General features: G+C 41.9%; 5 protein-coding genes across 5 annotated transcripts; 2 read left to right on the forward strand and 3 right to left on the reverse strand.

Annotated features, from left to right (window-relative positions):
• Positions 1-2,508: 2,508 nt before the first annotated feature.
• On the reverse strand, positions 2,509-3,696 carry EAF02_006588 (uncharacterized protein; the record flags this gene model as incomplete). The annotated part of the gene is made up of 1 exon (XM_038902636.1): positions 2,509-3,696. One exon carries the CDS (start codon positions 3,694-3,696, stop codon positions 2,509-2,511), a length of 1,188 nt encoding a protein of 395 aa, XP_038757856.1.
• Positions 3,697-4,023: 327 nt separating this feature from the next.
• Positions 4,024-4,984, reverse strand: EAF02_006589 (uncharacterized protein; the record flags this gene model as incomplete). Its single annotated transcript, XM_038902637.1, has 2 exons — positions 4,024-4,888; positions 4,951-4,984. The coding sequence occupies 2 exons, from the start codon at positions 4,982-4,984 to the stop codon at positions 4,380-4,382; spliced, it is 543 nt and encodes a 180-aa protein (XP_038757857.1). The 3' UTR covers positions 4,024-4,379.
• A 722-nt stretch (positions 4,985-5,706) lies between these two features.
• Positions 5,707-7,881, forward strand: EAF02_006590 (uncharacterized protein; the record flags this gene model as incomplete). The annotated part of the gene is made up of 3 exons (XM_038902638.1): positions 5,707-6,297; positions 6,362-6,481; positions 6,553-7,881. 3 exons carry the CDS (start codon positions 5,707-5,709, stop codon positions 7,879-7,881), a joined length of 2,040 nt encoding a protein of 679 aa, XP_038757858.1.
• A 3,141-nt stretch (positions 7,882-11,022) lies between these two features.
• EAF02_006591 (uncharacterized protein) lies at positions 11,023-11,925 on the forward strand (the record flags this gene model as incomplete). Its single annotated transcript, XM_038902639.1, has 1 exon — positions 11,023-11,925. The coding sequence occupies one exon, from the start codon at positions 11,023-11,025 to the stop codon at positions 11,923-11,925; it is 903 nt and encodes a 300-aa protein (XP_038757859.1).
• A 1,402-nt stretch (positions 11,926-13,327) lies between these two features.
• Positions 13,328-21,879, reverse strand: EAF02_006592 (uncharacterized protein). Its single transcript, XM_038902640.1, has 11 exons — positions 21,482-21,879; positions 21,285-21,429; positions 20,967-21,235; positions 20,552-20,915; positions 20,274-20,500; positions 19,611-20,214; positions 19,401-19,560; positions 18,080-19,349; positions 14,746-18,030; positions 14,378-14,698; positions 13,328-14,327 (listed from the first exon to the last, which is right to left on the reverse strand). The coding sequence occupies exons 1-11, from the start codon at positions 21,671-21,673 to the stop codon at positions 13,473-13,475; spliced, it is 7,692 nt and encodes a 2,563-aa protein (XP_038757860.1). The 5' UTR covers positions 21,674-21,879; the 3' UTR covers positions 13,328-13,472.
• Positions 21,880-22,764: the final 885 nt, after the last annotated feature.

Below are 22,764 nucleotides of genomic sequence, written 5' to 3' on the forward strand. Positions count from 1 at the left end.
GTTCCCAGCACTATATATACCTCGGAATTACGATTTCCCAAGACTTCACTTCACGTATGATTCTTTTCCTGCATCTCGGAAGAATAGAGGACATCGACCCACAAGTAGCCATAGGTAGATATTGACCCCGAATACATGCAACGGGATGTCCATCGTGGCCATTGCAGCAAACATGCCAAAATGAAGCTATTTCCTAAGCGATCGAATGCCGAGCACATCTCTCCGCATTTCGCAAGCTTACGGCATTGATAGACATGAAAGGAGACTTCCGATTGATGCGCATCAAAGTTTTCGCGAGCGATGCCAGTCCTTGCAGGTTCTTCTTTTTCCACCTTCAGGCTATGTGCATATTAGTTACCGCACCAACTTCGGGACCCGGTGGTGGAGAGTGTGGGGAAGGTGATTCTTAAAGTTTCGAGTCTTTGCGGGGTGAGGGATCGTACATTGGAGTGGAAGTTGGTCGGGAGAGAAGAAGTAGGAAAATGATGAGAGATGAAATGGAAGAAAACGTGGAGAAGATACGTCTTGGGAGATATGCCCGGTGAAATTTACTTGGCGTCTCATCAACACCTAGGTAGGTATTTGCAATATATTTGATGACACAATACATTCCCACCAATCAAACCTTTCAACCCTCATAAATGTGACAATCCAAAAGACAAAGCTCAATATGTATTCCACGATCGAGAGCAAGCTTCTGTACGTTGCCTATCACATTCCAAGATCGTTATAGACGTATTAAGGTTATAATGAATAGAAATCCAAGTATCCTAGAACTCGAAACACATCACAATTACAATCACAATATCTACCTAATACCTACTAGAAGTATCGTAGTATATATTACATCTCTCTACTTTATATCGTACATCGGACAAAAAATCACACCAGAATGATTAATTACCTAATACTTCCTCCCAGTACGTATCAATCAACAATTAATACACTTCTACAATAAATCAACCACATCTTTAGCCATAAAAAAAAATCTATCAATATCAAATAAAATCCAAACCCATCTTCATATCTCTACTCACATCATCTCTCAACCCTCATTCCATTCCCTCTCGATTACTCTGCAGACGATAATTCACTTCCTATCCTCAAAAGTATCATTCCATTTCGTTTCGCCTCGTTTCGCCTCGCTAATATCAATCACTTCCATCCATTCATCCATCCATCCAGCTTATTTCTTCTCAGATATAGAGTAGGTAGGTAACCTAGTAGTTCCCTTCCATCTGCATAGTGCAAATTAGTGAACATATACGTGGTTTATCAGCATGTTGGGCCATATCAATCATGTGGGCCATTTGAAAATACACCAAAATTAGGGCTTTTTTCATATTCTTATATAAAATAACTAATCATTAGTTTGAGGGAAAAAAAGATCATTAAATAATAATAAGAAAGTAGCTGTTCTATAAATAAATCTTTTTAATGAATATTTCTTATGTAGATTTTGGAAAAAGTCAGAATTGTCACGATTTTCGTTATAAAAAAACTAGTTTAATAATAACTCTTATATTAATTTGAATTTTCGAAAACTAATTAGAAATCTTTAATACTTTTATAATCAAATATCATATATTAAATTTTTGAGAGATTATATTTATAAATAAAGAAAGTGCACGGTTACGCACAGACGAATTTTGTATGCAAAAAGGGGGTGGCCCATATGATGATATGGCCCCACATGCTGATAAACTACGTTATCATTTATCATTCATTATTCATTATTCATTATTTATTATTCATCATTTATGATTCATTATTTATTATTCATTATTTATTATTTATTATTCATTATTCATTATTCATTATTCATTATTCATTATTCATTATTCATTATTCATTATGCATTATTCATTATTCATTATTCATTATTCATTATTCATTATTCATTATTCATTATTCATTATTATTATTCATTATTCATTATTCATTATTCATTATTCATTATTCATTATTCATTATTCATTATTCATTATTTATCATTTATTATTCATTATTCATTTATTATCTAGATTCTAGATTCTAATCTCGAGCGAAAAGTTATTGTAAAATACTGATCATCGATAAGTTATAGATTCAAGCGAGTTGACGAAGTTTCTCAACACGAAGAGCATAATAGGAAGTACACCAAAAAATTACAAGATCGAAAACAATAAACAGAACTTATTCATATCACTCTGAAGCGATCTATCTATCGCCCAGTTAGGAGAATGAGATTTCATAATGAAGTACACGGTAACCTTATGTATGAATAATAATTCTAAAAAGCTAGATATTCACAAACTGCTCAGAGAATCCTCACTACTAGATATGTGAATACCATCTCAAGTCTTGACTACAAAGTTCAATCTCGACTTTGTATATGAGAAAGAATCATTGATAAGACGATGTGAAGATGCTAAATGTGAGAATATCCGATTCTTTCGATATCCAAGTCAAATGCCAACGCCATCGATCGAGATTAACACAAAGGAACTCTTCGAAATTATTAACTACCTAATCATGTCTTTGACGCTTTCGACGATTTTCATCACCCACGGGAACATTATTAGCACCGCTAGCCCCTCCTCTATCTCTATCTGGCATGAATCGTTCATCCTCCGTAGATCCGCCCATCCCCCCTCCACCCCTCTTCGGACCTCTATCATCAAAGTTCCCCCATCTGCCCGTGTCTTCCGACTTCAAATCTTTGTACTTTGTCGCTCCTTTCTTTCCTAATTTCGTCATATCCCTCATTTGTAATGCTTTTGGGAGCAGCTCTCGATTTTGTACATCATCCGCATATCTAGAACCCATGATGTCTCTTTTGTCTAGACCTTCTGCAGCCAATGCATCTGAGTAGAAGGCGCCCTTATGATAGTACTTCTGCATTGTTGCCATTTTTCCTCTTCCTTCCCTCTCCTCCTTCTGCTTCGCAATATATTCGTCATCTTCTTTCTTCCTCTCTTCCTCCGTCAAATTCCTCCTCCTCTCGACTTCTTCCAATTCCTTTTCTCGCTCTTCAATTGCCTCCCTATCTCTCTTGATTCTTTTGAGCTCTCTCAATTTCCATGCTGCAAGCTCCGCCTCTGGATCAATATCGTCGGTATCGTCTACCTCATTCTCCTCTTCCTCATCATCCCAGTTCTTCTTCCCCGCTTCCCTCGCAGCGATATCTTTTCTGATTTGCTCTTCAACAATTTCATCTGCCATCTTTTTCTTTCGTTCTTCCTCAGCCGCAGCCAACTCCTCTTCCGTTTTAGTATCCGTGTTAGAAGCCCCAGGTAAATTGTTCCGCTTATCCTTCTTGATAAATATCGGCCTCATCATAACCTTTCTAGGCGCCTCTTCTTCACTACTCTCTTCCTCTTCGCTATCTTCTTCACTTCCCTCCTCACTACCTTCTTCCTCTTCTTCACTTTCTTCTTCCGTCACAAATCCCTCTTCTTCTGCAGCCTTCACGGCCTTTTCTTCTTGAATTCGCGCATTTTCTTTGGCTGCTGCGACTTTCCTCCTCTCGTTTATGTCACCTCTCAGTGAACTGCTAGAGATGCCAATTGCGGTTGAAGCTTTTGGGGGCGGCGCAATTGTAGGTGTCTCTTCTGCATCGCTTCCAGAATCAGAAGAATCATCTTCAAGATGTGCTTTGCCCGGTCGATATCGTGATGGTTTAATTGGATTCGCGGTCATACGTTTCCCAGACATGATTAAGATTGAATATATGAATGATGCTAACAAAATCGAGTTGATAGATTGAATTGCGTTGGACCGTATAGATAGAGCTTGGGAAAGTTTCACGAGGCTGAAATAGAGCAATTCTTAAGCTGCCTTGCTGCACTTACCCCTGCAAAACAATTCATGGGACCAGAATCATGCGCTAAGATAACGGTGGGTGGGAGCGCAGTGACTTATCAAAATCTTATTTATCGTAAAATTTCATATCAATATTGATCAGTCGGCAATGAAATGTTGTTTTTCTCTCGGAATATAATCTTAATTCAAATATAGTTTGCATTATGTGTTTTTGAAAGCCAAATACAAGGGGCTGATATTCTTCCTGAGGAAACCTGCGCTTTACATTTGACATTGCAGTCAAATTTTGAGCGCATAGATTGTATGCTTCTACTGTAAAGTTCCATAGACCGCAAAACTGTATCTGTGAATTGCTTCCTTTCCACTATTCAGAGCTCTACAGCTATGGTTTTACCATCCTACAAAATTTCTACGCTCAGTACTTGGTTGGAGTCCGATCGATCATCCCATATTTCTATCAAATCAACCCTTCATAATTTATTGCTATCAAAGTCATAATTTTGAGCGTGCAAAATCCTTTTCCCTTCCTTTGGTACGCCAGTTCGCCATGCAAATATAAGATTCCCCTCTCAAATTTATAGAATCTCTTCTTCATCCTCCACTGGTGTAGGTAATGGAGCTGATTGGAGCGCAGCAGGAGCAATTGGAGCGATTGAAGTGCCATCCATCTCAATCTCTCCTTGCGATTGATCATCCTCGACGTCGACATCCTCCTCCCCCTCAGAGACCTCGTTCTCCTTGTCCATTGCTGCTTGAACAGCTTCCTGTGCCTTTTTGTTTAAAGCTTCCCAGGTCTTTGCTCTTTCTTGAACATTCCTTCCTCTGTATTTGCTCTTCTCGATTTTCGTGGACGTTCTATCCATTACCGCTTCTGCTCGGTCCATTCCCTTGTTTTGTCGCTTCTTTGCCTTTGAACTCAATTGCCTTCCACTCTTCTTCTTAGACACACCGGCACCTTGGTGTGGAGATAGAATTTGTGGGTTGTATACTGTTTCTGCTGGAGCCTTGACATTTTTGAGGGACTTATCGGTGTCGATACTTGGAGATGATGCACGTTTTGCTGCGCGAGAACGTACTGAGGTCGCTGATGAATTTATTAATACTGAAAGTTTTGAGATAGAAGAGAAGATTCCATGTTTCACTTACAAGCCTTATTCTTCAGAGGTGCAGTTTTACCCATTGTGATAGATAAACAACAAAGATATTTATTTTTGGAAGAGTTTTCTTTTGTTTTCTTTTTGTTTCTTGTTTCTTGTTTCTTGTTTCTCTCTCTTTTTCTTTTTCTTTGAATCTTTGAATCTGCAGATATGAATTATTTCGTTGTGGGGTAATTACTCAGTATCTATCTACTAGGGATCCCAACGCTTCCTATCCACTAAAGACTTTAACAGACATAACACTAAACTACATTGGCACGATTGGCATAGACACACGAGGTGTCCTCACATGTTTATGAGTTACTTAGCACACATTTGGAGAAGTTATTTTTACTGTTGTTACTATTATTAATATCCATCTAGTTGATAAAAGTACAAAGCCATTCAAAATAAACACTCTACCATACCTGCTAGGCTGCTAGGTATGCATACCACCACCAACCACATGGAGTTTCTACAGCATAACAACATCACTCTCAAAATCTTTACAAACTTTTTACATCTTTAAATACAATACCGTGACATCGGCTTCTGACCTCTGGCTCCAGAATTAAATATCTATCTAGTAATGGTACTTAATCATTCACGTCCGCCTTAATGTGATAATTTGAACTTTGTCGCATTCGCCTTTGCCTTTGCCTTCGCCTTTGCCTTCGCCTTCGCCTTCGCATTCTTCGTATACAATCTTTCAACAGAAACTCAATCATTCCATACCATCCCTCCACCTTCATTCACCCACCCAAGCATGAATCCTCAAAACGGGCATATGTATGATCTCTTTGACAGAGATCAGTTTACAGCAGATGATTATCATCAAGATTATACTGAAGGATTATATCAGAAGGAACGATTTGGAATAGGAACCTTCTTGTCGGTATCAGCTATTGTTATCGCATTAGCCTATCAAGGGCTCATCAATCTCGATTATGACCTCCTGCCTCCCTCACAATTGGCTTGGAAAGCTCTAGTTTACCTGACGCCTTCTGCATTACTCGATTACGCCGACCATTATTCAAATCCTCTGCCAATACGAAATCCCAACACAATGACATACCCGCAGACACATGCGCAAAAAAGTGAGATGATGCGCCGTCTATTTGGCTTGGACACTCCTGGCGGGATTATAGATTCCGTCGCAAGTGCTGGGAGGAGAAGACTATCAACTCTTCCTCTCATCGGTGGCTTGGGGGTTGTGGGAGACGATGAAACGCCTGCCGGATTAGGAAATTGGGACAATTCCGTCTATCAAAATAGCATTTTACAAGGACTAGCATCATTAGACTCACTGCCAGATTTCCTGGAAAGTTTTCAGAATGATGAAGCTCTACAACAGAGGGTTCGAAATCCGAAGATGTCAAAATGGCGAAATGCTTTTGAAGGAGTTGATTGCTACTCTAAAGGACAAATCGAATAATGGGAGGAGGATTTGGAACACCGGCAGCATTGAAAACATGAGTAGTTGGCAACAACAAGATGCGCAAGAATACTTTTTCTCGTCTTCTTGGCGCAATAGACAAAGAGTAGGAACAACAACAAGTCGGGCGGGGTATCGGGATTGGAGCAGCTCAATATTCTGAAAACTTCGAGTCAGCAACCATCACACACTCAAGCTTTGTTCCCAAATCCTTTGACCGGACTTACCGCCACTAGGGTTGTGTGCACCAAGTGCGGTTACTCCGAAGGCTTGAAAACGACGCCTTCTCTTTGTCAGCCTTTGATTGTTGGGGAAGGCTGGGAATATGATCTCTCTCAATTGCTTCACGAAGGTACAAAGCTAGAATTTGTTAATGGTGTATACTGTGAGAGATGCACACTACAGAAAAGTCAGCATTTGCTCTCTACTTTGATGGAGCGGCTTAAGGCCGAACCGGAAGATAATCGAATTCGCATAAATACATCGGAACGACTACGGGCCGTCACAGAAGCACTAGAAAATGATGATTTTGCGGAAAAGACACTTAAGGATAAATGCAAAATACCTATAGAAAATTGGGTATCAGTTACCAAATCAAAACAAGATATAATTGCTCGGCCTCCAAAATCTTTAGCCCTCCATCTTAATCGAAGTACTTACGGGCCCGATGGAGAGTTGAGTAAGAAGACAGCCGCTATTCGCTTTCCCAAATATCTCGATCTCGGCCCGTACTGTCTAGGGAGTGCTGGACACAATGATGAAGAACACGACAACGAAGAATGGCTCTTAGCCCCATATGATTCTATGGTTGCGGGAATACGAAAGAAATCTCGGATACAAGGACCAGTTTACGAATTACGGGCAGTTGTTACCCATTCTGGAAGGCATGATAATGGTCACTATATTTGCTACCGAAGACATCCAGTTTCGGAAATCAAAACTGATGAGAATGGCAGCAAACAAGATCAATGGTGGCGTTTAAGTGATGATCACGTCATCAAAGTCAGTGAAGATAATGTCCTGGCGCAAGGAGGGGTATTTATGCTCTTTTATGATCAGATTGAGCCTGCTGTTCATCTATCAGCCCTAGACTCCGTTACCGATACATCGATGCAAGATGCTGGTATAGAAAAATCGGCATGCAGCTCCCAAAGTGAAACCACTCCTTTCACATCTCGTGAGACGATCTCAAACTCAACAAAGATTACACCTCTCACTGAGACCGATGACGCAGACCACATCATATCAAGATCTTCGTCATCTTCTAATTTATCAGACGTAGACACGTACTTTACGAACAACGAAAATCATGACAACGAAGAAATCACTGCCTCAGAAGGCTCAGATAGGGACGAAGATACTAAGCAAACAATAGAAGCGAGATATACTCCGACTAAACCTATACTGATACCTCAACCCTACATGCGTACAAGTAAAAGCAAAAATGGGAGGGACAGTAGTGAAGGGACGAGAGAGAATAATATGGGGGGATTGCTTATGGTATAAGCTGGGTAACAAGGGAAACTTTAGGAGGAATAGGATACTGTATTTGTTACTTTGTATGCATAGCGTGGCGTTTGAATTGGATTCGGTGGGTTCGAAGGGTTCGATAGCATTGGGTGGAAGCTTGGTTCAATACCAGTTGATGCCGGACTATACAGGAGATTATTTTACCTCGGCGTATTCGAGGACAGCACAAGTATAGGTTAACTCCGAAGTTAGAATAAAATACATTCATATCATTGAATCCACTTACATAGTATCTTGATTACTCTTAAACGGCGACGAAGGTAATCTTGGATTTCCTGCCCGCACTCCTCGCATTTTTGACATCTCAACAATGATGAAATGTTGATTGAGATTACGACGCACGTATCCTGAAGGTCTCGGATGATCTCATTCTTATTAGACTATCTTGTGGCTTAATGCCGATTTCATCGGTACCTACTTCAAATACTTCCGATCACAATACTGCATGCTTTCTTTCAATTTGATGGCAATCACAGGAATTCCCGGTAGGTACATTATTAACATCTCGGAGCAAAGTACCAAATCGTTAGACATCGCTTAGCTACCGAGCAATCTTGGACGCAAAAACGGATATTCGCTCGGACTTTTTTTGGGGGGGGGGGGGGGGGGAGGGAGATTGGGAAACTCTATTTATTATGTGAGCTGGGGACCTGGTAAGTAAGTTAACAAGTAAGTGCCTGGGTAGGGATTAGTTATAATAGGATAGGATAGGATAGGGAATATATCACGGATTCGAAAAACTGATTTCCGAGGATGGGGCTGGATGGGTGAGATGGGGCGCTGGAGATGAGATTTTTTTTTGGATTTCTTTTTACTCCCTACGGAGTATGGACTTCGGAGGGGTTTGGACAGGGGATAGTGGATGGTGGATGGGAAATTTTGGGAATGAGGATGAGGAAGAAGAAGAGAAGGGAGGGTTTTGTAAGGAGTGAGGAGTAGGAAGTTTTGGAGATATGTAAGATTACCTAGGTATGAACATTAAACCTGAAATGTTGAAATAGTTGGTAGCGTTTATGGTCTCTAACATTGAGACCTGACCTGAAGAGACGATTAGCTATTGAGAATGCTTGGTATACTTGAAAACACTTACCTACGAAGTAGGTAGATTTATTTGTTGAGGCCTTAAAGGGTTAATGAGATCCCAAGGATCTTCAATAGCTTAATATAGGTAGCAAAAAAGCTTGTCTATTGCTTTGGGGGGAGGTACAAGTAATGGAAGGATCTGAAACGATCTAGAAATTGGTGATATATACTAGGTAGTAATATAGGTTTGGTATATAGTACATATCAATGAAATCGAATGTGAGAATATCAATCCTTCGATGAAACGAGCCACGATTCGAGTGCGATGGAACACACACAATCTTGGGATAGATAGATACTACGTAGTTGATAGCAAGAACTTCAAACAACAAGCGATAAACTAGATTTTGAGTCTAATGATCCCTTTCCCAGCTGAAACGGAGTTAAGGTATGAAAGTAGTCTCACCGGTCGGCACCATCACGCAACCCACCCATCCACCCAATTTGCCCCATCGTCTTCCATTATGAGGATTCTATGCGTCTATACGGGCAAATGGAGTCTGAACCAATTTCCCACGGTAGGAAGTGATCCTAACCCCAGATTTTCATCTGCAAAATCGGTGTTAAGCTGTATGTACCGACAACCCGTTTCTCATATGTTTGTCAATACCTCCACTGCCTACCCAACATCTACAATGTGTGTTTTGGTACTTTCTCTCTCTCTTATAAACAAGCGAACGTTGTCAGGTCGAAGGTTTATATTATATGATATGACTCTGACTATTACGATGACTTTGAATAATAAAGAAGATCTATAACTCCGTTTGTAATTCTATATTGATATCTCGATTATACCTAGGTGGGCACTTTTTACCCAGGTAATCTTCCCATTTCGATATTTCCAAAGGTCTCATTTTTAGTCGATTTGTTGGTCAAAGGAATCTCATGCACTTCACTTGATTATATACTTTGATTCTCTTCTTTTCTCTTTACTCTACTTCTCTCTCTTGTTGTAATTTTCAGTAGTACTACTCTATTCTATCATACTCCAACTTCCTTCTATATACTTCCTATCGTTACTACCATTTCTTTCTTACTGGTAGATTCTCCATGACTTATATTTTATGAAGATCTTATAATATCTAATTTTGGACCTCTCAACCTTATTGCATCTGCTCTCAGACTCGCTCGGATCTTGAAGCAATATCATCCAACGAAATAAGAATTAAACTCACGCCTCTTTTCCAAAAATATATTATACGTCATCCATACCGGATAACGAGAATTCCTTGAGGGGCATTCTGGTATGGGTATCTTGCGACATTCAAATCACACACCTAAAGTGGTAACAGACAAAATTCCTCTTTCTCAACGAATTCGAATCTGCATTCGTCAACATTCACCGGTACATCTCCATCGAAATCACCATCGACAAAACGACACTATGAACACGATCGATAATAACGACGTCGATGGTGCTGAGGCTGGTGGTGGTAGTGGCAGTGGCAGTCTCAGTAATAGTGGTAGCGGTGATGAACTCTCGTCTTCACTGGAGAGATCACAATCACAACCACAATCACAATCGGGAATTACCGAATTACCGAACAAACCCCCAAACTCCATCTTTGAGAGAAGACCAAGTACTTCGGACAAACCATCGCTATCCGTCTCAACCTCGTCTGCGAAACTATCTCCTTCCAAACGACAATCTTTCATGTCCCCCATGATTACAAGTCTCTCGGTCAAAACGGATCTTACATCGCAGAAACAAAAAAATGTGATTCCACATTTCCTCAACCACTCATCGAATGTGTTGATGGCCAAATTCATAGCTCTGAGAAACCATGAGCAAACGCTCAGAACGATACCAAATACATTAATACATCACCCTGTCGCAGTATCGCGCAATAGATATAGCGATGTCTATCCATGGGAACATCATCGAATTAATCTCCATTCGCTACAATTTGGCTATATAAATGCATCGCCCATCGCACTTCGCACTGCGAATGGACGTGGAGAGGAGCAGGAAAAATTATATTGCCGACGCAAGGACCAAGGGATAATGGACATGACGGGGGACTGTTTTGGGAAATGTGTTGGCAGGAGAATGCAGAAGTGGTGGTTATGCTGACGAGACCGGTTGAAGAGGGAAAGGAAAAGTGTGGTGTTTATTACGCGGAGGATGTGGACGAGGTTAAGACGATAGGGTACTGGGAGGTTAGATGTGTGGGGAAAGAAGAAGAGGGGGGAAATGTTCGGAGGACATTGAAAGTGAAGAGGGTAAAGAGAGCGGCGAGTAGTGTGAGCACAAAAAGCAGTGCGAGTGTTGAGAATGGAGCGGTTGGAACGATTGAAGCAATAGCAGAGGGTCACCCTGGGACAGAAAAAGAATCAGAAAATACAACGGAGGAATTACAAGAGGAAGAAGCAGAAGCAGAAGCGGAAGCAGAAGCGGAAGCAGAAGCAGAAGTCGAAGAACGTACAATCCATCATTTCCTCTTCGAATCTTGGCCCGATAATGATATCCCTCAATCTCCCGCCGATATACATGCCCTCCTCTCCCTCCTCGACGTCTCGCGCGCAGCTAATAATCATTCAACCACGCCTCGCATAATTCACTGTTCGGCAGGTGTTGGTCGTACTGGTACATTTATCGCGCTCGATCACCTTCTGAGGGAACTGGAAATGGGTCATCTGGATGGGTTATCGAGAGATAAGGATCCGGTCTATGAAACAGTAAAGAGACTGAGGGATCAGAGAATGTTGATGGTACATAGGGTCGCACAATTTGTGATGATTTATAATGTTCTGAAGGAGAAGTGGTTGGAGAGAGAAAGAGAAAGGATTCCGAAGGAAAGGGAGGGAGATACGGATGTTGAGGGGGAGGCTGAGACTCCTGGGGCTGGCCCGGTGAAAAAGAGGAAATTTGGTGGGCTGGGCTGCACAAGTGAGGAAAGTAGAAATGGAGCCGGTGTCAAATCTCCCCAAGCGTGATAACATTTATCACCAAATCAAAATCTTTAATAACGGTCTGGGTTGCAAGAATCTAGTTTGGTGGGAGTGCATGCAGAAACCAACGCTACAGAAGATATACTAGAACGAAACGATAGTGGGGTGCTATTACATATGTACAGATATGTGTGACGAATTCGCATGGAAGAGTTGGGTTTGCTCGGGTACATGATAATTTATAGGCGTTGGAATTCGTACTGGCATTGCCGTGGCATTAATATTATTAGGCCGGCTTGGTTGGGAGGTGATAAACAAAAAGTTTATGGATGGATGTTCATTGCTTGAACGGGATTGTTTGGATGGGATGGGATGGACTGGGATGGGATGGAATGATGGGGAGTTTTATGGGGAGTTTCATGGGCAGGAGTACATAAGATGGATGAGATGAAATGCATGGGTCTGATATTGTGTTCATCTTCTAGTCTCATCTTCATGGATGCACTTGCATTTATATCTTTTCTTCTTTGTGGAATCGTGGTTCTTGAGTTTGTCTTGTCTCGGATGTGGGTATCTGCCTGTCTGTCTGTTTGTCTGTCTGTCTGTTCTGCAAGCGTGATTTATTGGCGTGTTTTCTTTTTTATGTGTGGATGTGAGGAGTGGATGTGTGGAGTGGATGTGTGGATGGGTAGTTGATTGCTTTTTTTCTTCTTTTTATAAGTATTCTTTTTATAATTCCCATTTCTATTACCTTTTTATTACTGTAATTAGTATCCGTATTTAATGTACCGAAGGCGAAGTAGGATGGATGGATGGATGACGTGGTTGTAGTGTAGTTAGTTGTAGAGTACTTACTGTATAGTGGCTTGCTTGCTTGCTTGCTTGCTCGCTTGCCTACTTGGAGATGAGATACTGAAATAAATTTCTGGATTTCTGAAGAGATTGATAATCGTGTGTGGTGTAGTGTATTCTTTTCTTTGGATATTTGAGATGTGGGGTTGTGTGAATGATGGTGTGTGGTAATTTGAACTTTGAACTTTGAACTTTGAAGATTTGAAGATTTGAAATAAAAGAGAAGTTGGTTGGTTGATTGGTTGGCTGGTGATTGATTGGATGGATGGATGTATTTATGAAAATCTTCAAGTCGAGAGACCTATAGATCAAAAAGACAAAGTTGGAGAGGAAAGGAGAGGAATGTTCTGAATTATTCACACTTTTTGAGTTTCGGCTGAAATTGTTTTGTTTTTTTTGTCGGTTTATGTGGAATTAGGATGGGATGGGATAGGACGGGATATTAATGTTCTGGAATATTATTTCTTCTAGGGTTTCAAATATAGGATTTTGGGGTTTGGGTTTGGGGTTTAGGTAAACGGATTTCTTGACTGTTGATTTGAGAGGAGTATAGATGATGTAAGATCCGTGATGATAGGTCCTAGTTGACAATGTTGTATTCTGTTTAGAGAGCTAGTTATGTGTAGGAAGAGGTAATCCTTAAATGTTTAAGGCCAGCCCTCTCACTTAGTGTATTACAGTAGCCTAATGATTTAAGGTTGTTCACCTACGTTCATATATTAATTCAACAGCTCCCACTTTCAAGTCCCTGTCAAGAGTACCTCTACCAGCTTACTTTTACTGGCAACTAGAACACCAATGTCCTGAAACGTCACTTCCCCTAAGATCTCGAATACTGCGACCTCAGCGTCGAGCTTTTGGTTGAACCAATTTCTTAACTCAACGGCGATTAGCGAGTCGACCCCGTAGATATGCATAGGGCGTGAGGAATCCAAATTCTCCCGAGGAACAGCCAGCGCGTGGCTCAATCTTTCCATCAATGCATTGGCAATAATGCTGGCTGCTTCTGCTTGTGAAGCTACGCCATGTAATTGACTGACCACGTCAGTAACCACCCCTTCTTTCATATCTGTTCTGCCTTTCTCATTGATATTCCATGTTCCCCTGAACTTCGGGAGTGTCATCATGGTGGGCACGTCAGCGCCCCGCGCCTTGATCGACGAAGGGGTGTCGATACCCACGAGAATCTGGGACTGGAGTGGAGTCGTCGGTATACTCAAGAACGCATCACAGTGATGTTCAAGTAAAGTAAACATCTCTTTTTGCTTTATACCAACTAGGTATCCAGTACCAAGTAACGCAGTTCTCACCGCTGTGTTATCCCTCAAGATGCCGTCGTCTATCATAACTCCCAGGTTAAAAGTGGTAGCTTTCTCGCCCATCTTATTGCGGTAGTGTACTAATGCATCTTGATAGGCACAAGCGGCGCTGTAGTTTACAGATGCTGTTCCACCAATTGCACCAGAGATGGAAGAGTACACGATGAAATGATCCAAGCCTTTCGGGAGGAGAGTGTGCAGATTCCAGGTCCCGGAAACTTTGCAGTCGCTTGCTCCTCGCCAGTCTGAGTATGTCATGTTCTCGAATACACTACTCTGTATTTTTGTTAGCATGTTTGGATTCCAGTTACAAAATCAAGACTTACTCGTAACACCATGGCGGATTGGATACATCCTTTTATAGGTGGCATTGTTTTATGTATATGATTGAGAACTAACTCGAGGGATGTGAAATCAGCGATATCGCATCGAGGGATCTCTACTCGTACCCCTTGAGCTTCTGATTTGGCAATGCATTGCGATGCTTCTTCTGACGTGGGACCAGATCGCGAGAGCAAGACTAGATTTTTGGCGCCGCGATCCGCCATCCATTGTGCAGTACTTCGTCCGATACCACCGAGTCCTCCGGCGATAATGTAGGTTGCGTTTTCTGGGAATGTCCACGGATGTGGTCTTTTAAGAGATGTCTACTTTTGTGAGATTAATCCATCTGTGTGGGGGTGGTTGAACTTACCTTGATCATATCATGTCCTTGGATTTGAATGATTGTCTTACCAGAGTTTTTTCCGCTCTGTAGATACCTGAAGGCTTTTTCAACCTCTCCGATTCCATAGACGTGGATAGGTTGCGGTGGTTGGATTTTATTCTCGAAAATTAGGGTGGTGATACTTTTTTGAAGATCCATGAGCAGTCCCGGTCGATACTTCTGCGCCTCGTTCAAATCAATGGCGTGAAAAGAGGCATTTCGAGAGAATGGAAGCATGGGTAAATTCCCATTCGCTAAGATGTCTTTCTTGCCAATTTCGAGAAATCGTCCGAATGGTGCTATGCATTGCCATGTATCTACTAGAAGGTCACCGCTGAGTGAATTCAAGACAACATCGACACCGCCGTGATCAGCAGTCATTCTTTTGATGCCCTTGACAAATAGAGAATTGCGACTATAGAAAATATGATCTGCCGGTATCTGATACAGACTAATAAGCAAGTTCTTCTTAGACTCCGATCCCACAGTCACAAAAATTTCAGCGCCCAGGAGTTTCGCGACCTGAATAGCAGCTTGCCCTGTTCCGCCCGCTGCAGAATGTATCAAAACCGATTCATTTTTCTGCAATTGGGCTACGTGCACAAGGGCATAGTACGCCGTTGTAAATACCACCGGCATCGCGGCCGCTTCAACAAAAGACATGTTCCCGGGGATGGGAATGACATTACTAGTCTTGCAACGAGCATAGGTTTGATATGTTCCACTTGTGCTTGCGCACACCCTATCGCCTACCTGAAATTTAGTCGCGTGAGATCCAATGCGGGAAACATGACCCGAGCACTCGAACCCGAAACTTGTGCTGGGTATTCGACCCAGTGCGATGAGACAGTCTCGGAAATTAACACCGCTGGCTTCGACTTTGATCTCGATCTCATCGCCTGCTAGATCGGTATTGAGAGTATTATCCTGGATGAACTCAAGGGTGTCGATTAGTCCAGGTGTTTTGATACTGAGAGTTATTGGAGGAGCGCTAGAAAATTCACAGTCGCTGCGTAATGTTTCGTCTGTCGTCGCAGAAAACTTCTGATTCATGTAATCTGCATCGACTACTCTATCGATGCAAATCATACCATTGCGTTCTACATATTCCTGCTCGCAGTCCTTAACACCTTTAGTGGAAATCTCGCTGTAGACCTCGAAAATCCTATTCGCGAGATGTGTGGCGTTGTTCGAGGAAGTCTCGAATGAGAGGGAGATAAATTTGAGTCTTATATTTTCCATTCGTAGTGCGCGGAAAGTACCTTGAACGAGCGCATACTCTGGCATGTCGGGTCTGTCTCCTCCGCCTTTACAAGTCCATAGAATATTTTCAAAAGTCAAGAACATTGCTTTGAGATTCTCAAACTCAGGCTCGGTCATCTCGTGCAAGAAAGGTTTGTTGAGTTCCAAAAGTACGACAATAAAAGGCTGCTTTCCTTTGAAAATAGTAGCCTCATTGAGGGTGGCGGAAACAATATCCGTGGTTCCTGATAATCGCAATTGATCACGCAGCAACTCGTAAGTTTTGCTCTGGAGATCGGACTTCGGATCGAGTATAACTATCGTTGGAGGGAACGGCGTAGTGTTTGAGAAATCGTCGCGAGATGTAGAGACCAGTGCGCTATGCTCATGGCATTCATCTTCATCGTAGTCTTTGAAGTTGAAGTCGATACCTGAAAACCCAGTACTCTTCAACACTTCATCCCACACGTCATCTGAAATCCCCGCACTAAAACTGCGATACTTGTCATTGAAGCGCCACCATCCAGGGAGCAGACCAAACGCAAAATTTGTTCGAACAACCTCTGGAACTGTCAGTTCGAAAAGTAGAAGCTTTCCTCCGGGTCTTAGCAGCGTCCTCACGTTTTTCATCGTAATCTCGAGGTCTTGAGTGGCGTGAAGAACATTGTCCGCAATGATGCAGTTGTAGCTCTCTTTTTCGAATCCTTGCTTGACTGCATCTTTCTCAATATCAAGTACTTTGAACGTCACCATGTCTGGAAAATTCTCGAATAAAGAAGCTGCGCCTTCGAAGAAACCGGCGGAAATATCCGTGTATGTGTAGTGAGCAAATCGAGGCGTACCAACACGAGGATCACGGGCACCGTTCTGTGCAAGAATATCGAGGAGGTAGTTTGTCATTCCTCCTGTACCTGCCCCGATCTCTAATATCTTCATATTCGGATGCTTGTGGACGAGAGTATCGAGATAGGTGAGAGTTTTGTATAAGCCATTGGTGGATTTGTATAGTTCTCTATAATACTCTTTCACCAATGGCTCTTTGAACATGACTTCAAGAGCATCAATCTTTCCCATGAGTATATCGTAGAGATTTGTTGCGAGTATCGCGTATAGTTTCCCTCGCGCATTGGTATGCTTCAGACGGTTTAAAAGTTTTTCATAGAACGCGTCGTCGTCGATATATTCTCTAACATTGACCGCGCCGTTGCGCATATCTGATCTGCAAAGCTTGGTTCTTTCGTATTGCATCCATTCGAAATATTTGATATGGTGTGGCTTCAGCCCCGCAACTTCAGAGTCGGTTAGCCGATTCAATGTTCTCAGAATGCAGAGATATAATAATAGCTTGACGTCATGATCTAGTTTGAGCGGAGCAGGCTGAATATCGTATGAAGTGGAAACATATTGAATCAGCTCTTTCTTGGAAAGGAGATCGATATCCGGTCTGTAATCAAAATTCCAGGAGATATGCTGATTCTGTGCATCACATGGCTTGTCCGGCTGCGCTAAGAATTTTCCTTCGAGTCCATCGATGATTAATATAGGATTAGATGCTCTGTTATCAAATGCAACTGCATCCATTAGAGTGGTTGTAGAACCATTCATTGCAGACTTTGCGTACGCAGACATTATCGATGAACCGGGAATATTAATCTTCCCTTCTGCGATCCATAATCTGCGGAGCCCAACTATGACACTTGGATTTATCTTCATCCTCGCTCCCACCAAAGCTAACAGACCTAATTGAAACATTCCATCGAGTGAGGTAGGATGGATAGTAAAATCTGTTTGTTGGAGTTCTCTTTTTTTGGGTAACCAACTATCCAGCGCAATCTCAGCAGTACACTCTTTTTCCTGACCGTATGCACCGCTTCTAATAGTTTGATGAGCGGATCCAAAATTAATTCCGTTTTCTTTCAGTACCGGGTAGAAATTTTCCATATCCACTTCCTGGCAGCTGGAGGCGCGGATACGCGAGAGCACCATTCGATGATATTCATCATCTAAAGATTGCTCCATCCCATTATTGACCTCATTTTCAAGCTCTCCATGAGTTTACTCGAACTTGGCCTCGACATACTTCAACCCAATCATTATTCTCAGGAGTATAAATGCGGAAATCTGACCATGTTATTTCTCTTTCAGAAGCAAGTCCACATGGGCGGAGGTAAAATTCCATTTCGACTCCATCTTGATCAGAAGGAATAGTGAGCGCCCGTGACACGAGGACATTTTGAATAATAAACCCCGAAATGACTTTGTTAGATCTTGATTTAGCCATTATCTTCGCTGCCTCTATTGCCATGACAAGCATAGCAGATGCAGGAAGAATGCATGCGTTAGAGATGTTGTGATCCTCAATCCACGGATCTTCCGAAAGTCTAATTCGGCGTCTCCATTTAGCTTCCTGTGGGTTCCAATCTGGTACTGGAGTGCCAAGAAAGTCGTTACGAGGAATTTTGCGGAATCTGTGACCTTTGCTAAGCCGAGATTCACGCCAATATGATCTTGAGTGATCAAAAGGATACTCCGGCAAGTCTGTCAGCGGGGTTAAGGAACAAGTCACTGAGGAATTGTGGTCGTGTAAAGCTTGAATGTTTATGTGATGACCCCGACAATGAAGATTTCCAATTGCTTCAAACATCGAAGTCGTTGCATTGACATTGCGTATCAGAACGGAATAATACCCTATAGCTGAATTCTTGCTCGATTGCTTGAAGATATCTTTCAAAGGTCCTTGTAAGGCTGAATGGGGTCCAATTTCTAGCACATCATCGAAACAATCTTTTGAATTATTGTGCAGAATGGTTCCGTCATTTGATATACTTAGTGAGCTAGCACAAGTAACCGCGTCGAGAAACCTCACTGGGGATACCATATTTTTAACCCAGTAGCTTGGTTGACGTAGCTCATCACTTCTGACTAATTTTCCCGTAACTGAAGAGACCATAGTGGTAGGTATTGCGGATACCCGGGCAGACAAGCTACCCAATTGTTCCGAGTATGTTGCGGCTACGGCACTCATGTAATGGGAATGATATGCGACACCAACCAGTAGTTTCCGGGTGAAGATGTTATCTTTTTCCAGAATTTCTTGGAGATAGTTTATGTGTTCCATATCACCTGTGATTGTGACGTTATTAGAGCTGTTGATGCATCCTATTGAAATTCCAGAGTAACCAAATTTGACTTCGATTTTGGCGAGATACAACAGGACTTCATCTGCAGATAAACCAACGGAAAGCATTCCGCCTTGGATACTGTTATTTTCAGCTATCTTAGATGAGAGCAACCCTCTATGATAAGCAACCGCCATAGCAGAACGCTTATCTAAAGCTCCAATGCAATATCTAAAGTTTCTGTAAGCGTGTGGTAATATCTTTGGAAGAGAAAATGATTACGCAGCTGCTATTTCGCCAGATGAATGGCCAAATACCACGGAAGGCCGAAGTTCAACACTCTCTAAAAGATCAACCAAAGCTATTTGTATTGCAGTACAAATTGGTTGGCTGAAGTCTGGTCTATTCACTCTAGAAGTTTCTTTATCCCGTGAAAGTTCGGCTGCAAAGCGGTAAGCTAGCGTTTGCAAGAGAAGCAACAGGAAAACATACCTTGTAGTGACCACAAACATCCCATTTCCTTGAGAAGCTTAGATGTTTCTGTAAGACTTTTTCTGAAAACATTAGCCTGAATTTCCCGAGCCATCGCATACCATTGAGCGCCTTGTCCTGTAAAACAGAATGCAAGACGTGGCTGAGAAATGGCACGTATGGCAGGTGAAAACTTGATCCCAGCTGTCAAATCATTTTCAGAATTGAATGTTGCAAATGATCTCCATAAGAGAGAGCTTCGTCGGTCACTCAATGTGTAGCTCAGTCTGTTCATGTATGAAATACTAAAATCCTCTATGCTCATTCGGGACCAGTATCCGTTGTATGCCGATTCGAGTCGTTTGATGCCGCTCTCGTCTTGAGATGAAAACACTAACATTCTCCTAACCTCACAATGATGGAAGCCATTAGACATAGAAGGTTCATCATGTGTTGAATCCATGTTTCCGTTTATTTGTTTGTGAATCGAAACCTCGTCTCGAAGTTTGAGATGACCGATCGCATCCTCCATTATCACGTGGGCATTTGTTCCTCCAAATCCGAAGGAGTTGATTGACAAGCGACATAAGCCTTCCGAGGGCCATGGTATGAGCTCTTTTGGAAACTGCACATGATAAAGTAAGTCTGAATTCTACCTTAAACAGTATCGACCAAGGGAGCTACCTTTAAATGTGGATGCTCTGCTGTGATAGCATGGTTGACATTTTTAAGCCCTGCGATTCCTGGAATCATTCTGTGTTCAAGCATTATAATACTCTTAATGAGACCTGCTATACCACTGGTACCCTCCAGGTGACCGATGTTTGATTTGATAGTTCCTATATACAAAGGAGAGTCAACTGAGCGAGCGTGGCTGAACGCGTGAGCAATTGCTCCTGCCTCTATAGGATCTATCCTATCACATTAGTATTATTCGTTTCATGGCAGTTTCTTCGACTTACCCCCGACAGGTGTTCCTGTACCATGCGCCTCCACATATCGTGTCTGGCTCATGTCCAAACGAGCTTTTTTATATACATCTCGAATGAGTTGCTCCTGGCTACTTCTACTTGGTTGAACAATACCTGGCGTTCTTCCATCTTGGTTCGTTCCGGTGGCTCGGATAACAGCTCGGATGGTATCATTGTTCTCAAGTGCATCGCTTAATCGCTTCACTATCAACACTCCAAATCCTTCACCACGGCCATACCCATTCGCTTTCTCATCAAAGCTCCAGCATCTTCCATCTGGTGATAGAAAATTCTGATTGTTTAATGACATAGCCATATCTGGACTCAAAAACAAGTTTGAACCAGCTACAATGGCCTAAAATCTTTATTAGACCACTACAGATTAATGCAATTCTTATCGACATACCATTTCAGATTCATTATTCTGTAGCCTCTGGCATGCAGTGTGAAATGCGACAAGGGTACTAGAGCAAGCTGTGTCCATGTTGATGGACTCGCCACGTAAGTCAAAGTACCAGCTAATACGGTTTGCCAACATATTAGCCGACACAGAACTTGCTGAATACTGGCCACCAAAATGAGGGTCTTTGGTGGAGAAAGATTTGTAGTCATCTCCAAAGCTTCCCGTGTATACAGATGTGTTTGAATTGGCTACTTTCTTCATTGGTATTCCCGCTATAAGAATGATTAGCATGAATTGGATATAGTACCTATAGAAATATACCATTCTCTAGAGCTCGGTATGTTACCTCAAGCAATATACGAGATTGAGGATCAATTTCCGCCGCTTCATTAGGTCCAATTGTGAAAAACGGAGCATCGAATGCGCTTAGATCACCGTCCACAAAATGTGCACCTTTCAGAGGAAACTATACGTTCTCAGTGACTGTTATCATATGCAAGGGTGGAGAGCTTATTTACACTATTCAATCTTCCAGAATCTGAATCGTAAACGCCGTCAAAGTTTAAGCGGCTTTCGGGGAATGGTGACCAGGCTGATCGACTAGTCGTCAATCCCTCCCACAGGGATTCAGCAGTTTCCATACCTTGAGGAAACTTGAATGATAAGCCAATAATGGCTAATGACTCGATTCTGGGGGAAGACTCAGCCATGTTTGAAACAGCCCTTTCTGAACTGTGGATTCGCTTGTACTTGTGAATTCGAGTACCCAGGTTAAGCTTTTGAGCGACCAAACTAGAAGCGTGTACCTAGATGGGGAATATCAATCGGCTAAGCAGGGAAAGAGGAAAGTGGTCAAGGGAAAGCTGAAGCGAGGCTCAGGCGCTGAGAAAAGAGAAAAGAAAGGGAAAGTAGTGCTGGCGAACAACGTGTCACTAATGATGCGGCATTATAGTTTTAAGATACGGAGTGAAGTAATGAGAGGGAAGAGTTGATGATAAGTTACTGAGAGCTATATCTGATCAATCTTAACTGAGGAAGTAGAACAATGCAAGGTGTGCAGAAGTATTGGAAGGTGCATAATTGGAACGGCAGTCCTGTTTACCAATATATTCTTTTTGCGTCCCCCCGGTCATTATAATACCGGCGTAGTAGGCATAAATGAACTGCTGTGAAATAGCTTGAAGTACATAGATGTAAGATGAGCATAAATAACATAATTCATAATAGTATAATGGTGATCCTCAAACCATAACATTCTTGCACCTGTACAATACAACTCTTTTTAGCTTCCATTACCCTAACTTACAAAATACCAAAGGGCATCATCACAACAATTTGACTCAAATTTAGACTAAAATTGAGCTAATCTTGGTTCTCCATATCGCAAAGAATTTCACACCAGATTCATTCAAACTTTGATCTCTTCACAAAGTACACTTCGAGCCATAGGATTGCGACCATGTACGTGCAGAAATATAATCAAAATATACTAAATTGGGACGTTGGCTAGTCTGTTCTGATCTCATCTATTCCCATCAAGTGCATCTATCCCCTAGATAGTGGAATTCATCAGTGATGAAGCATGGCGTATCCGTCCAATCTCCTCAAATTAATCAATCAATACGTATGGCTTCTAGAACGTCATTGAATTCATGCTGCCAATATATCCGGGAACAGAAATATGCATACCATGCTCAGCTGCAAAGAGCTGATCCTAATTCAAGTTCTCCTAAGTGACCTTTTTACCAAGAGCAGTAGTCATGATTTCTGATGATTATTGGATATCCCTCAATAAACGTCT

Source organism: Botrytis sinoallii, assembly GCF_014898435.1.
Source record: "Botrytis sinoallii strain Bc 23 chromosome Unknown BSIN_010, whole genome shotgun sequence".
In the NCBI taxonomy this organism is placed as follows: Eukaryota; Fungi; Ascomycota; class Leotiomycetes; order Helotiales; family Sclerotiniaceae; genus Botrytis; species Botrytis sinoallii.